General features: G+C 31.6%; 1 protein-coding gene across 4 annotated transcripts in view; it reads right to left on the bottom strand.

Moving 5' to 3' along the window:
• Positions 1–5,406: 5,406 nt before the first annotated feature.
• The window catches only part of LOC148602000 (centrosomal protein of 104 kDa-like), a 33,644-nt gene continuing 23,004 nt past the window's right edge, over positions 5,407–16,046 (bottom strand). For 3 of the 4 annotated variants that reach the window (XM_088554337.1, XM_088554341.1, XM_088554338.1), the window contains 6 exons: positions 15,587–15,649; positions 14,496–14,537; positions 13,392–13,471; positions 12,674–12,921; positions 11,676–11,822; positions 5,407–9,653 (listed from right to left, as the gene is read on the bottom strand). In XM_088554337.1, coding sequence (XP_088410463.1) covers positions 9,598–9,653; positions 11,676–11,822; positions 12,674–12,921; positions 13,392–13,471; positions 14,496–14,537; positions 15,587–15,649 — 636 coding nt within the window. In that variant the 3' untranslated portion in view covers positions 5,407–9,597. The remainder of the gene's footprint in view (positions 9,654–11,675; positions 11,823–12,673; positions 12,922–13,391; positions 13,472–14,495; positions 14,538–15,586; positions 15,650–16,046) is intronic. The other variant, XM_088554339.1, reaches the window with a different exon arrangement.

The following is a 16,046-nucleotide window of genomic DNA, read 5'->3' as shown; positions in this document are numbered from 1 at the left end:
TAAATGACACTCAAATACAATAGAATCTATTGGATTTTCAATTTGGATTATCTCCTAAAAGCAGGCAGATTTGAATGAATAATTACAACATTTCATGATATAGAACCATAAAACAACTTAATTACAAAAATAAAAATATGTAGCCTCTTTTGGGGTGTATCACATTTTTCAAATTTTGCATGATTCTTACGAAGACAACTACTTAATTATGATCAGATATGAATACATGGGAAGACGGGGTATAGTACTTCATATTTATGTCTGTCCGTCATAAGTTTTGTTTCATGATGATGATATGAAATCTTTTCAAACTTTACCCAAATGCTTCGGGCAATTATATGTATACAAGCGAAATACGATTATGTTGTATGTAGATTTTAACGGCTTGAGCGTTGAACACTTTTCTTAATGAGGATAAAATAGTGTCCTTGAACATCAACTTTATTATGGTCAATTTTCTCTAGTTTTCTGAGCAATGGTTGAATCTTGATATTTCAGTTTACAAACAAGAACGCAAGGTTAAAATATGTATACGTTGACGTGCATTCCATGATTTATTGTCAAAACTTTATACATGTAGCTTGTCAATTTTCCTTACACCTTTATGAAGAACGTCATGGTCATCCGACCGTATTATAAGTATAATCTGTAAGCTACTGACCCGTATACTAATAAAATTATATACTTGTTGTCATAACAGTGTGTTGTACTTCACGTGGCCCAACAAGGCATGTATTGTCATTTCGTCGTGTTTGCTATTCGACTACTAGACAAAGCAATAAACAAACAAAACACAGTACTAGTATGGACACATGACATGACATATTTATTCACAAACATCAATTTAATTTACCATAGAGGTGAAAACAGGAATGCTGATTGTTCAAGACGGCTATTTACAAACCCAAAAGAATTAAAAAGAATTTGGAATCAGCTGTGTGCAAACATACACTACACATGTCTCCTCCTTTTCAGCGTTTCACAACTCTAAAACGGCGTATTTTATGTCAGGTAACCACTGTTCATGGAAAATAATTGAAGTCTCCTTTTTCTTGGCGCTAGCCTTTTTCGGTATAATTCATATTTTTTTTTTTGTCGATTTAGTACTTGTAACATTGAAAACATCGTATTTTGCACCCAGCATCAAAGTAATCGATCTGAGTTAGACAAGTAAAAGAAAAATCATATGAATTGAATGCCATTCAGCTGCCTCTTCGACAACACAAAAGAATAAATGAAACATAAGTAATGAATGATTTGCAATTAAAAAATACACACACACAACAAACAAATCAAGACAAAATGACTTTCCGCCATTAAGCTCTAATCGCCAATGAGTTTAACATTTTAATCTAAAGATCTGATTTTTTTCATTCTCCTAACCGTGATTTCGCTACATTCCGGTCATGCAGACCATCTAATGGTGCCTTTAGAACTATACCAGCAAAACCTTTCTAACAGCTAGGGAAGTGGTTATTTTGTAGAACACAACTGCTGCTTGCATTATGTCATGTGTAGTCGGTCAAAATACAAATTAATGCTAAACGGACAAGGTTATGACGTAGGTATACTAATGCTAACACTTTATTGTATACTTAGAATCCAGAGAGCGTAGTCACAAAGCATCCGTTAGTATGCAGATTTGTTAGCTAAACTATGCTTTATGAATAAGCTAAAAAATCACAATATATATGCTAATTACTATTCACGGGACTATTGACAAACATGTCCAGTCATCAAGTAGCTAAACTTCTACGTTGGACAAGGTTATCACATGTAAAAGACTTCATTCTATCAGGTCATCATTAATAAACTGTCCTCATGCAGAGTTCATTAAACCACAGCCATGGTGAAAAGGTGATAAACAAGTGACCAACAATTCGTACAACAATTAGGCTGTGTCTATTCAAAAATATGAAGAAACAAACATGTGTAGTCCTTTCAGAATCGAAATTAATCACAGAAAATCCATTTTATAATTGTTTTACCATTCCACGGGCTGGTCATTGATGTTGATACTTAGCCACTCGCTATCGCTCGGGGTATAACAATACGACAAAAATGGTCAGCCCGTGGTAAAACAATGGAGTTTTCGTGATTTATTTCTTTAATTACTAAGATCGCCATCGTTAGAAATGTTTTAATTACCGTAAATTTCCGGATTTATATCAGAAATAATGATGTCAACTTCATTGCTGATTTTTGTTGGTTATGCATGTTATTCAGTAAATATAGTTGTCAGTGGATCTCGGGGTTCTGAAACGTATTCCAAAATACTGCGTACTAGAAGCAGTCTATGCAATGTTAAGCTTGGGTGGAAATATTTAAAAGAATTACCAAAAACTTTGCTATTCTACATTAACCATCTATTAAGCATGTTATGGTAAAGTAAAACATATTACGTAATTTAAACTGTCTGATAAATGATTTCGCTAATTGGTATTTATCCTGGCTTGATGTTTTGCTTGCTGAGACAAAAGATGAACAATTTATTACATGATTGATATGCGGTGCCAAGCATCTTCAAACAAACATTTCTGACAGAACTTATAGCGTTAATCATCAGATAACAGTATAAAATAGCATCTTGTAACTGGTGGATATAATTAAATTTCTCTTTTCGAGATATACAGCATTGCAGTAAAAATATTACATGATTTGTTCTCAGAAAAGGGATATAATCCTAACTCAAAAGCATTATCAACGTAGTAAAGAAAAATCAGTTTCACTTTCAAGGAAGTGTAGTCAAATCACCAGTTTGGTCAAAGTTTACTTAACTTTCAAGAAAATCTTTCCCTTAAGGCTTAAAGAGAGGGAATGGGCCGGGGAAAATGTGTTTCAGCAGTTTACTTCTTAATTCACATGCATCGATAATTCGCAATAAATTTTTGCATTGCAGATAGGAGATCGATTATGGCGACAATCAGATATATTTCAAACGCTATGTATATTACATTCGTTCGGTACAAGTAAAATAAGATATTATGGCATATATAATTAGTAAGAATATAAACTGTAAACTTTCAGAAGTGGTCCTTGAATAATTCAATCTGTTGAGGTCAGATGATGGTCATCAAATATTATCCCAACATTTGCATTTTTACGAATGGCTGATAAAGAAATTTGAATAAACGAAAAAGGTTTCAACGGTCTCGTTTGGAAAATTTAAAAGGGTGGTGTCCTTGCAAAAAACAGGCAGTGGGTTGCACATGACAATTTTGTTTTCAAAAATTTTCATTCATTTCATATCATAGATGAATCCTTTTCTCAAAGTTGAATGTTGGTTTTTGATTAACTGCAACAATTAAAGAGGAAAGAAATTACATAGAAAGCCTTGGAATTCATTGAAAAAAGGGAGATAAATCTTTATTCTTGTGCAAGATTTGGTTGCATTGTTAGGGGAGTTTTAAATTGTTTTCCAAGCCATACATTGTCGCATTAAAAAATCTTTTTACTATTTGACATGCATATGATATAAACATTACATTGGAACACAGAAATCAGTGGGATAAAATTAATTATGTGCAAACCATGTCATAGGATCTGCCTGACTTTTACATGGACAGCCTCTTGGCCTCGGACAATTGTAAACTAATTCAAAAGTAAGATTGCTTGAGGACTTGCATGGTAAATATGTTAGATGAATATAATACGGGTTTTATCATGATCTGTTGACAGTCTAATGTCACTCTTCACATGTTTTTTGTCAACATTTTAGGAACGTATTAATCCCTAAGCCTTCGTATCACAAGATAAATTAATGCGTCGACCTATTTGTCACGTCTGACCCGAAATCTAATATCAAAATCTACACTTCTTCATGAAAAAAAAACTATTCATAAAGATCATGAATCTGAGTCGCATAGTTTTCTTAGTCCATTGAAACTCTAACGTCGAAAATGAGTTATGCCATCACAATGGTTAATAGATATTACGTGTATAGAAAAGATTTACAAACAGCACTTTGAAAAAGGTGTACAAATGCAACTTTTGTTCACCTGAAATTAATTATTAATAATAACATGTTTTTCATGTGTAATTCACGTGAAGGATCAATCAATAAAATTATGAATTTCACGTGTAGTTCACGTGAAGGCTCAATTAATAAAATTATGAATTTCACATGTACTCCTTCACAAAATTCAAATTATTTGTTCAACTCAGATGAAATTTCTGTTTCATAAAGCAACTTTAATTAAAATTGTCTCACGTTACTACGAATTTCTATTTTCAGTTAACCAATTCCAAACCGAAACGTTTCGTCCCCGCTGGCAGTAAAGTCAAATGTAGGGCATTTATCAAATATAACGAGATGGTTATGGTAAATATATCAAAGAGACAACAACGTAACCCCCATTGGAGTGAAAAATGTCGACTCAAGACCCGTGGGTCTTCAATAAACGACGAGGAAACCCTCACACCACAAAACAGGCTGCGGCTTGCCTCAAAACATCATGATACACAGGTTCAGCGAAATATTTGCCACTCTTTATACTCCAGCAACATAAAAAAACTGAGAATGACATACAGAGGTCCATAAATTCCTGACTTGGAACAGCCACAAAAAGCGAGTTTTGTATTGAATTTTGTATTCAGATTGTATGTTACACAAATTTAGTTCGATGAAGAACTCACCGAACCTTTACATAAAATAGATACAAAAAGAAGTTCAATATATGATGGACGGAATGACAGAAAATGGTGAAACTATGTGCCTGGACCACTTCGTGGCGTGGGCATAATAATCTTCTTTTTGTGACATTTATTCACCTGACCATGTATTTCGGGTAAATAACCATCTAAGATACAGTGCAAGATAAAAAGCGAGTCACATTTTATGTGAAAGAGTCAACATATGAAACAAAAAAGGGCATCTAATTAGACATTAAATGATACTCTGCCACATAGAGTTGTATTTAATATCCATGGACAAATACTTGATAAAACAGATCTCTTTTTAATATTTGAAGAAAGATAACTCCAATTCATCAAAATCTCTTTGGGGGTAAAAATAATTTAAAATGGCCGTAACATTTGTGAGCACTATCTGATCAAATATAAATTGGAACACTTGAACTGCATATTGTGGTATTTACTCAATGAGCACAAAAAGTTTGAAAAAGATCCTTTATTATCTGATAACGGTTTCATCTGGAATCCTCTAAGGGACGGACAGACATGCAACTTTTTGGAGGGTATCATATAATACCTCACCAATTTTCAGTGAAAGGGTATAAAATTAGAAAATCATTGGAAAAAAAAAAGAAAAAGGAAATTCCCTAAATAAAAACAACATTTAACAAAAAAATGATGAAAGTCCTGCAAATAAGGCAAAGCACAGAGATTAACACAAACACTGGTGTAAAATACTTCCTCCCTAAAACAGGCAAATTAAAACATCATATATCTATTCAGAGATTCTTTATTATCTGTAGACATATTGACATTATAATACAAAAGTTGTACATAAATAACATTATAAATCTGATATTGGCACAGTAGGAATTCAGATACTCAGGGATCCTTAGTTTTATATCATACTGACTGTAGCGCCACCTAGGCAATAGCCAGGGATTCTTAGTTTTATAACATACAGATTGTAGTGCCACTAAGGCAATAAACAGTACAGATGTTCTTTTCAGTTTTAATAATTCAGAGTACTTCTTAAAAACTTTGAAATCTAAATATTCACATTTTAATTCCATATGAACATAAAACTTAAAAAAAAAAGGTTTTACTTTGAATGGAAGAACATCATTTATGCAGAAAACCTGTCTAAACCAAACCCCCAAAAAATCAGAATTCATCTCCAAAACATAATAAGAATGGATATAGTGAATTTGTTAAAGAGACAACAACCCCACTGGTATAACAAATGTCAACTCAAGGCCACCCATGGGTCTTCATTATATCATAGAATTTTGAAGATGAATAAAAGTTTTCTTCCATTTCAACTGGGTTTGGTTTGAACAGTTTTTTCCCTGTATACAATACAATACATGTTCTTTTATCTACCTTTTTCCTGTTTGCCCTGAGTAACATGAAACAGGCAAGTCTATGAAATTTTCAACATTCTGAAAGAAGATATCTATTAAATGGCTTTTCCAGAATCATTTTCATTATACAAATTTTTACATTTCACTTAAGTTTGGTATAACAACAATGACAGTAGAAGCACAGCAAAGAGGTGTTGGATCCAAGGAAAGGGTTCTGGGGGTCAGAACCCCCTTTTTGTTGGAAAATTTTGTTAATTTTGTACAAAATTTGGGTTAAAATGAACAAAAATAGCCTGGAAACCCCTTTTTCAAAATTTCTAGATCCATCACTGGCAAAACTATGTCCTGATAAAATTCTGATCTGACAGACATCATAGATATATGACGGTCTATTTCCAACAACATAGATAAGTTTTACACAATTTTATCAACATCACAGCAGAATTTTCTCCACAATGGTTACCATTTGGTTGTGTTTTTTCATAAACATGAAGAAACTTTTCCTATTAGAATTGAAATAATTCACAGACTCCATTTTATCATTGTTTTATCACAGACTGGCTATTCATGTCATTTTTTACTCCTTGCTAATGCTTATACATAATATAAAATATAAATGGCCAGCTTGTGGGAAAACAATGAAAAAAAAAGGGTGTCTCCATGAGTTATTTCTTAATTCAAACATTTGATCATTTTTGAGGAACCAGTTTGTTTAAAATTCTATTATCCAAACTGACAACTAATTCACATCGGTGGTACATTAATGCATGTAAAGGATATTTACGAATAAAACAACTCTGGAAAAGCCATCTTCAAGAATAAATTGAAACCTCCAGTACTATAGAGTACCTAAATAGAAAATGATATTTTCCAACCATTTATAAATAAAATGTACACAAAACATATTTGAAATAAGTCAGTAACATAAAATTCTTCAACAAAAATCAATAATAAAGCAATAATGTAGAAAAATTGAACAATTTATTTCTATCAATTTTTTGCAAACAGCAAAATGTTTGTCTGCTTGTTTCAAATTGAAATTTCATAGAAAATCAGTCCCAAATACAATTTGCTGGCATTCTTCAAAATTCCACACATTGTATTTCTATGGGTAAGTAATAATGAACAGCAGATAAATATTATCTACCTCTTTAAATAACAAAGCTGGTACATGTATCAATTTCACAAAAAAAAAGCCATAAATGTAAAATTTGACCTAAGGTATGACCTCACAATGCTATTTTTAGTTATGATGTCATTAATTTTGTTTGTTTGTTTGTTGGGGTTTAACACCCGAGCAGCAATATTTCAGCTATATTCAGGCGAATGTCATTAATTAAGACTTATTCAACGCTTACAACTTTTTGTGAAATCAACTTCAGTCAACCACATAAAAATGTTTATCAGAACCTTTATCAACTTTATATTATGAAAATATTTGAATGAAAGCTTAAACAATTGAATAAAAAAAGCTAGCACTAAAAATCCTTGATACATGTTCATAATATAAATAATACATATACATGTATATGAAAATAATAGCATCACTCTATTCTTTTGTCCTGAAATTCCTACTAAAATGTTATCTATCTCATAAACAATAAACAAAGATCAAGCTCTTATTTCCCTTTCATACAAAAAGAAAATATTACCAGGGGTAGAAATCAGACAGTTTGTCAAACTAGTCTAGTGAGCAAGTCTTGCCAAAACTAAACTGGCCTAGAGTGAGCAGAAAAAAAAAACACTCAAACTTAAGAAGGTATCCTAGGGTAAGGGACACAACTCTTACAAATCATTGGAATGTTTGTATTCAGCATGTTACATCAATCTCATTTATGCATCAAAGCAACTTGGACTGATTTCATTCTGTTTCAAATGAAAGCTTGATATGCTAAGTGAAATTGAATATGATACATACATATTTCATGAGTAATGTCCCTTATCCTAGGTCCACCTGCTTAAATGGTCCAGCAGGCAAGCTCTGTTTGAGATTGATTTGCCTGCAACGTGTCAGTGGGAGACTGTTTATTTCAACCCTTGATCAGTAATATAAGATTTAGATATCAAACAAGATGGCTAGTAATTTTGTTACTAAACTAAGCAAAGAATGTAATTTTCCCACTCATTCATTCAAGGAAGCAAGAAAGATGCAAACATAGTCATATTTGGTTGGGCAATATCTTTGCCTAATTATAATCAAATATCAACTTTAAATGAAATTTGCATACAGAGCTTATGATAATATATTGTTGCCCTCTTTCGATGACCATGAAATTAAATGAGGCTGAGTATATCATAACAGATAAATAAATCTAACAAAAATATGTCATGTCGAGTCTTTTAAAAAAGTAACAATTATCTCAAGAGGTAATAAATTTTAATGTGTAGGTGTAGGGCACAGTTGGGACTTCTTCAAGTTCTCCTAAAATAGCTGATATGCCATCAATAATATATAAGTTTGAAATTTTTAATAGTGACATAAGGATATTCACACATCATGTTCTGCCATTTTTGTCAGATTTTTGGACTCCTCTGGTTTTATCCATTTCATAGCATGAATATTTCTTTTGTCCAGTGACCCCCCGTTTTCTTTTCATAATTTCATTAAATACACCTTAAATAATATTAGAGAAGTTTTATGAAATCCTTGCTATTTCTTTGGAGCTTTTGATAAATAAAACATACCAAAACAAAACTTATGGAAAATCAAGAGAAATTCTTTTTCTGCCAAAATTTCAATGCTTATATCTCAAAAACGAGCCCATTTTTTTTACCCATCATTTTTTTCTCTTCAATTTTTGGTTCTTGTAAACAAAATTTCACAACTCTTGAAATCCTTGTTATATTTCAACAGAGCAGAGAACATCCTGAAGGTCACACAAAATATCAAATTTTTTAAAGTGATTATAATACTAGTTTTGCCATTTTTTCTGTATAAGCTCTCATGGCTAGTGATGCTAGTTTCAAATTTTAATTAATTCTACACTTTATCGGTCACTAGACCATCAAAGCTATAAACCGATTTGGTTTGCATAAACCGCTGTTAATTCAAATATAATTGATATATTTTTTTGACACAGAAACAATCTGACATAAGTGTTGATGAAATTTCCATAATGGTCATATTTATCCCTTCAATTTTTTTTATCAGATGCATTTCCCCAAATAATTTAAACATTACAATAATTTCAAAATTTACAGTACACAAAGTTTTTTGAAAGCCTGAAGATCTTCTTTTCCTAAAATCAAACAAATGTAGAATTCAGAGTTCAACCTTTAGCCTACTACAAAAATAGTTTGCTTCCTAAAAAAACAACAAAAAATGTCACTCTGCGAGTACAGCATTACATCTGAAGCACATATCACAGCCTTCATCAGATCTATTTTAATGGGACTTAGCCTGCGCATGATTTTTGGGAATAACGCATGTCTATTTATAGATTCTAGGAAAATTAGTTTACAGCACATGGCCTGTATGTCCTATTTACTGACCTGGACATTGTCCTACTTAATAACCTGGACACCTAAGGCACCAATATTTTGATATGATACTATAAGTGTCTATCCTAGAGCCCTACAAGAGTATGAAAGTCTATATAGTCTATCGTGGAGTCTTTCGAGTTTTCCCTGTGGCTTTTGGTTTGTTCTTTGATCCACCTGAAAAAAGAAAAAAAAAAGATCGCATAAGGCCAAAATAAAAAGACATCCTAGATTCTCATCCTCTCACCACCCGATTTTTTCACCCTTGATGACAAATTTTATTTTGGGATTTTTCCCAATTGAGGTCAATGCCATGCTGTCCCTAATTTTGAAAATTATTGGATAAGGATCTAGGAATTTTTTTATGATAGCCCAATAGTTAACTTCACTAAAATGCATAAGAATAGACTCTTTTATCTAAACTGCAGTGCAGACTAAAAGCATACATGGCATATACTTTCACAAGGTAGGGCTTTAGAGTCTGATATTGATGTTTCTTAGGTGGTCCATCAATAAAACCCATCTGTCCTATCTAAAATCTCTATTGCAAATTAAAAAAAAAAAATAATGCTGGTTCTGAACTTTAAATGCCACAATCAAGAACAACTGGACAGACCATTTTCATGTACTCGAGGCTAACAGTAAAACAAATAATTTTTTATGGAGTAAACAATTCACCGAATTAGATTAATGTTAATAAAAAGCTTTGTCAGGAATACATGTAGCATGATACGACCACAACCAATTGAACTCTGTGAAATTTGGGCAAGTTCGAACACAACATTAGTTTTGACATAGGCACTTACAGTTCATTACAGACACCAACATCTGGTCTGGGTAAAATATCGCACAATTAAGTAAAAAGTACTTTTAAAAAATACTGTCTTTTATAAATTGATGTTTTGGTCCCCTGGACACCTTGTTACTCAAAAACAGTGAAAGATAATCCAACATTAATTAAAAATACAGGATGTGATTTCCAATGGGGAAAAAATTTCAAAATCTCAACTTGACATAACTTGTAGGGAGTGACCCCACTTTGACCTCTTATAGACTGCAAAATGCTACTAAAGCTATTTAAAATCTGTTAAACACTCTTAAAATGAATTTTGATCAGAAACAAATACATGTTGTATTAAAAAGAACTGTCAAAATTGAATGAGAAATAAACTTTCAACAAAAATAGTACACAAACACATTTTTTACCCCTTTTGGCCCATTTTACAGAGCAGTTGGAGCCAGTGACTCCATTTTTAATACCAAGCTTCCTCAAACAGCAGGTAACCATATAACAAAATTTACTTACACTTATTTTACTACAAAGTGATTGGATGGAAATGTAAAAATTACCAACTATGACAACATCATCACATAAAATGACGGGAAGTTCTTGGGGGTCATATAAAAATTAACTCATGGCAAGTCTTAAAAAAATTTGTCAGGGCACATATAGTAATAACCTACATAGACAACAAGGCACCAAAACAAACTGGAAATCAAAGGGAAGTAATTATAGATGCTACCTGTTTTAAAAAATATTAAATTAAAAAAAAAAAAAAAAAAAAAATTCTGCTCAAAATATTCTGATTGTGATATGAACTTTGTTGCTCAAGTGGTAATAAAAGAAACAGTCCCTGAACATATCCACACAACTATTTGAGGGATTGATGACTGGTGACTAAATGATCGCTGCCGGATTGATAACCGATGACCCGTGGCCAATCTGACAGAAGTTTTGTTATGTAAAATGATGGATGAAAGGTTTATGTAAATTTCAGAATTTCCATCCAAAAAAAATTTCATATCAAATTTTTCTTCAAATTCAAGAATATTAAATCCATATTTTTTTTTCTGTATTAAATGAAACAAATATATGAAAAAAGTATTAGGTTCCCTAAATCTACTGTATTCAGTACAGAACAATGGAATCCATAAAACATACTTACCAATCAGTGGTCACATGATATAATCACCAGTTTAATGGATTGATGACTGAATGGAAACTGATCATTGATCGATGACCAATCACAATTTTAGTTGTATGAAATGGTTCAGGCACTGTAACAATCAATCAATCAATAATATTTTTTACGTAAATGTTTTTTTTAGCAGGTAACCATTTTTTTCTATTTGTCCTCTAATATTCATACCTCAGTGATTCATTTTGCTGCACTGTACTATTGAACTAAAGCAATTTACCTGAAGTAGGATTTTTGTTGAGTGAGAGCAAGCGTCGAGGATTTTGTTTACAGCCATCTTTGCCCATCAAATGAGATTTCCAGCCATCTTCACCTGAGCTCACATTCTGGTGACATAATGGGCAGTGGTTTAAATTACTCTTGGCAGCTGAAAAATAAATGGGAAAATAAAATAAATATATATATATCACACGCTTTAATGGATTACTCAAAATCTGTTTAAACTGACATATCAAATTTTACAATACCTACTGCTGTAAAACTTCCCCACACATTTCCTTATTTGGCATAAAAATCCATTTAAGGTTCCTCAATGATTATGAAAACAAAAAGACAGATGTACTTTGGAAACACTAAAGAAACTGTCTATGAAGAAACAAGGCATATGATATGGGAGGCACAAATCTTATCTGATCAAATTTTTTGATCCAATGTATTATGAAACTCATTGTGATGACAGAAAGAACAGGATTTTTTCTGTATCAAAAATGGATAACTCAGAATATATGTATAAAGTTTCCTAACAAATCAACTTAAGTACTGAACAGGTCAAACAATTATTTCCCTTAATTTTAAATTTTACAATGCTTTCTTTATTATTTATTTCATTCTTACCACTTTGAGAGAGCACAAGTTTGAGTTCTCTAAAGGATGAACATTATTGGAAAAAAATTTGGTATGTGTCACCCACTGCTGGGGGGTTCCATGGACACCCTCTTAATTAAAGAGACAGAGCCTCAGTGACATCCTACATACTGTAGTTTGGTGTGTATAGTACAAATTTATGTATTGCACGCAGTGCAATTTTGAAGGTTAAAACATGCAAATAAAAGTTCCTGTTGGTCACGACATCAGCAATAATACATCAGTGAAGTTATCAACAAAGTCAAATGTTATTTGAGTACAAAATAATTCATAGGCACAGCCTTACTTCATATAATTTCTCTCACAAACAAATTAAGGCATAAAAACAAAAATAGGCATAAAAAACAAACTTACCATTACAACTTTTCTCCGAAATATGTGGATCATATTCAGATTTGGGTATAGCCTCTGTGCATCGGTTACACTTAGAATAATTATTCTTTGCTTCACACTCATTGAGTAAATGGTCTGTGTATGTAGCAATTTCTACCACCTGTTTACAGTTTGTACATCTTTTTAACATAGGACAATGTTTCCAGTAATGTAAATCAAGTCCTTCTTCTGTGAAACTCTCATTACGCTCACCACAGAATATACATATACTGAAAATGAATATAACACATGTTCATGACAGAATGTACATAAAATAGAAATGGAATATATTACAGGTAAAAGGAGTAAATTCATTTATACCAGTTTCTGGCCTGGTTATACAACATTTAAGCTCACTAATTAAAAAGACTTACAGGCATATTTTTGTGTAAATTCATTTGTTTTTTTTTTTTTATCCAGACATACTGGCCACATGCATCAACAGACTAAATATTCTGTCAAATGTGGTTATTGTACAAAAACGAAAAATTAAAAAATCTCAAAGTGAGTCACATTTAGAAAACAAAACAAAAACAATCAGCATATTAAGTAAGAAAAAATTATGAAATGACTTACTGGTAAACTACAGCAAATAATGAAATGAGGTATCTCCCTTTTGGACTACAATTTTTCTGAATACAATGATTCCCCCTTATAACTGATTTTTAAATTTTTTTTTCAGGAAGATAAAGTAACATACTTATCCATATTATATACTGATGTGTCATCATCATCTACTTGTTTTTTCACAGGCGGTTTCTTCTTAGAAGGTTCAGGTTTCTACAAAAGTAAATCTTTACTGATGCTGATTTTCATTTTCAATTTTTTCAAGGCAGACCCAGTTGAAAAAGGTTTAAATAATTTTAAAACACACAGTTTCTACAGAGTATTGTATTTTTTCCACGTTATATATGATGGTTTTTAATTGTGTATATTTTTTTAGTATTTCTATTTTCGTGAAGTTTATGATCAATTGCAAAAATAACACAAGTACACTGTAAATACTTCTGAATATGTGTATTAAATAACACAAGATGCAAGTTTTAAAATTAACACAAACTTAAGGAGGTATACATGGGGTAAGGAACATAACTCATGAAATCAGTGATATGTTTGCATCAATTCAATTTCACCAAAGCTTATCAAGCTTTAATTTGAAAAAGAATTAAATGAATCCAAGTTACTTTTATGCTAATATGAGATTGATGTAAAATGCTTAACACAAATGTGCCAATGATGTGTAAGAGTTATGTCCCTTATCCTAGGTTTACCTCCTTAAATACTTGTGAAAACGTTTGAAAACTACTAATAGTGAAAATGAGTAAAATTACAGCTTATTCCTGAATATTCAAGATTAAATGGCTAACTTAAAACTTCTTAATAAACAATTTCTTTCATCAAATTATCATGTAAATTATTTAGAGATGACAATTTGTTTTAAGGATAAAAAAAGACCTAAAATGTTTTGTTTTTCAATGGAATTTGTGATAGAACTTGTCTTGGACTTGGTCTCATGTACAACTTATAATGAAAATTCTGTGATTCTTGTATGAATGTTGAAATTTTCACAGCATTTTTGTCATGTAGAAAGCCTGAAAGTGACTTACATGTAACAGACCATTTTAAACTCTGTTTCTTTTTCACTCACATTTTCAAGTTAAACTTACATATAATTTTATCAATAACTTCAGTAAGCATTTTTGTCAAGTTTTGGAAGGGTTGCCACAAATATTTTGATTTCTAACAACCTGATTGGTCAATACTTGGGTCATGTGGGTAGGACAATTCAGAGTCAAAACCTTACCTTCTTTTTGTTATCTCCCTTTAACAGATTTTCGTCCACAGGCTGAAAATATCAAAATAAATAGAAATAAATAAACTGTTCAAGTTTACAATGATAAATCAACTGCATTATTTTCACATCTTATTTGTAATTTTAAAGAAGAAACCTTCAAAATTGGTTTCTCACCATCTATACCTTTCAATGATTAGTGAGAATATGCTCTGATATAAAGAATACCTACAGCTGTTCAAAATTAAAATCAGACTTCACAACACTGACACAATATTTTTAGCCTATAAAACTAAAATGTGCCTTTTTGACTTATTCCAACTTTGCTGTTGTATCATTTTTTCTACATTATATTATTTCTAAATTTTTCTCTGTATTCTTCACTTTTTTGTTTGTATCTTGTAAAAAAAAAAATTCTCCTATAGAGGAAAGTCATTTTCTTCTCTATTAAAAAACAAGTGTACAAAAATTTAATTTGTGAAACGGAAGACTGTGCTTGTATTCTACCATGTTTCTACAGAGTAATGACTAATAAAGAAGAATGTGACAAAAGGAAAGAACAAGAAGTTGCACTTGTTGTCAACAGCTTGTCTCAACTTATAAAGCAAACTTTTCGACTGGAAAGTCCCAAAGAAACAGGAAGTTTATACAACACTTCTCAACTGGAAAGTCCAACAAAAACAGGAAGTTGATATCAAACAGATATTAAAATCAATTACAATGTACACCAATCTATATAAACCCACATACCAGATTTGATATCAATCTATCAACTAGGAGTCAAGATAATTGCGATTAAATCTGAATAGAAGGACAAAAGATTTAATATGCACCCATTTTTTGAATGGGGGTATAATATTTCCCATTGAAATCTAATTTGTGCACTATAAGAAAAAGAGCATGTGAATTCTAACCAATTCTAACCAGAATGACAAACTCTCTACTCTAAAATCTATTGATACATGTATTAATTTTGTGCTGTAAAAGATAAAGAGCTTGTGGGTTCATTTCTAACCAGACTGACAAAATTCTAATCTATGGTCTACATTAAAACCAGCAAGATATCAGATGCCAGTGCAATGTTATCAAATCCCATTTCTAACCTTTTTGGTAGCTTGTTTTTTATTTGAAGTAGGCTTTTTGTTAGCATTATTGGTCTTAGTCTCCTATTAGCAGCATGGAATATATTATTATGATATAATGCATAATAAACATATTGAATGGCAATATGTAAAAGATAAATGTATTTTTGTAATTTTGTGAGATGGGTGGAACCCCTCCCCCATTTTTCTCACTCCTCTACTCCACCAAGAATTATGTAAACTGGTTTAATATTTTTGGAATGAATCACACAATGAATACCAACAATTAAATAACATATCAGTCGTTAAAAACATTAAGAAGGTAGACCTAGGTTATGGAACACAACTCATGAAATCAGTGAAATGTTTGTACCATATTCAATTTAACCAAAGCCTATCAAGCTTTCATTTGAAACAGAATGAAATTAATCCAAGTTACTTTGATGCTTACATGAGATTGATGTAAAATGTTGAATATAAA

Source organism: Perna viridis, chromosome 12 (assembly GCF_037379345.1).
Source record: "Perna viridis isolate PV_CMFRI_1.1 ecotype Kerala chromosome 12, ASM3737934v1, whole genome shotgun sequence".
Lineage (NCBI taxonomy): Eukaryota > Metazoa > Mollusca > Bivalvia > Mytilida > Mytilidae > Perna > Perna viridis.
This window is presented reverse-complemented; position numbering and strand designations above follow the sequence as displayed.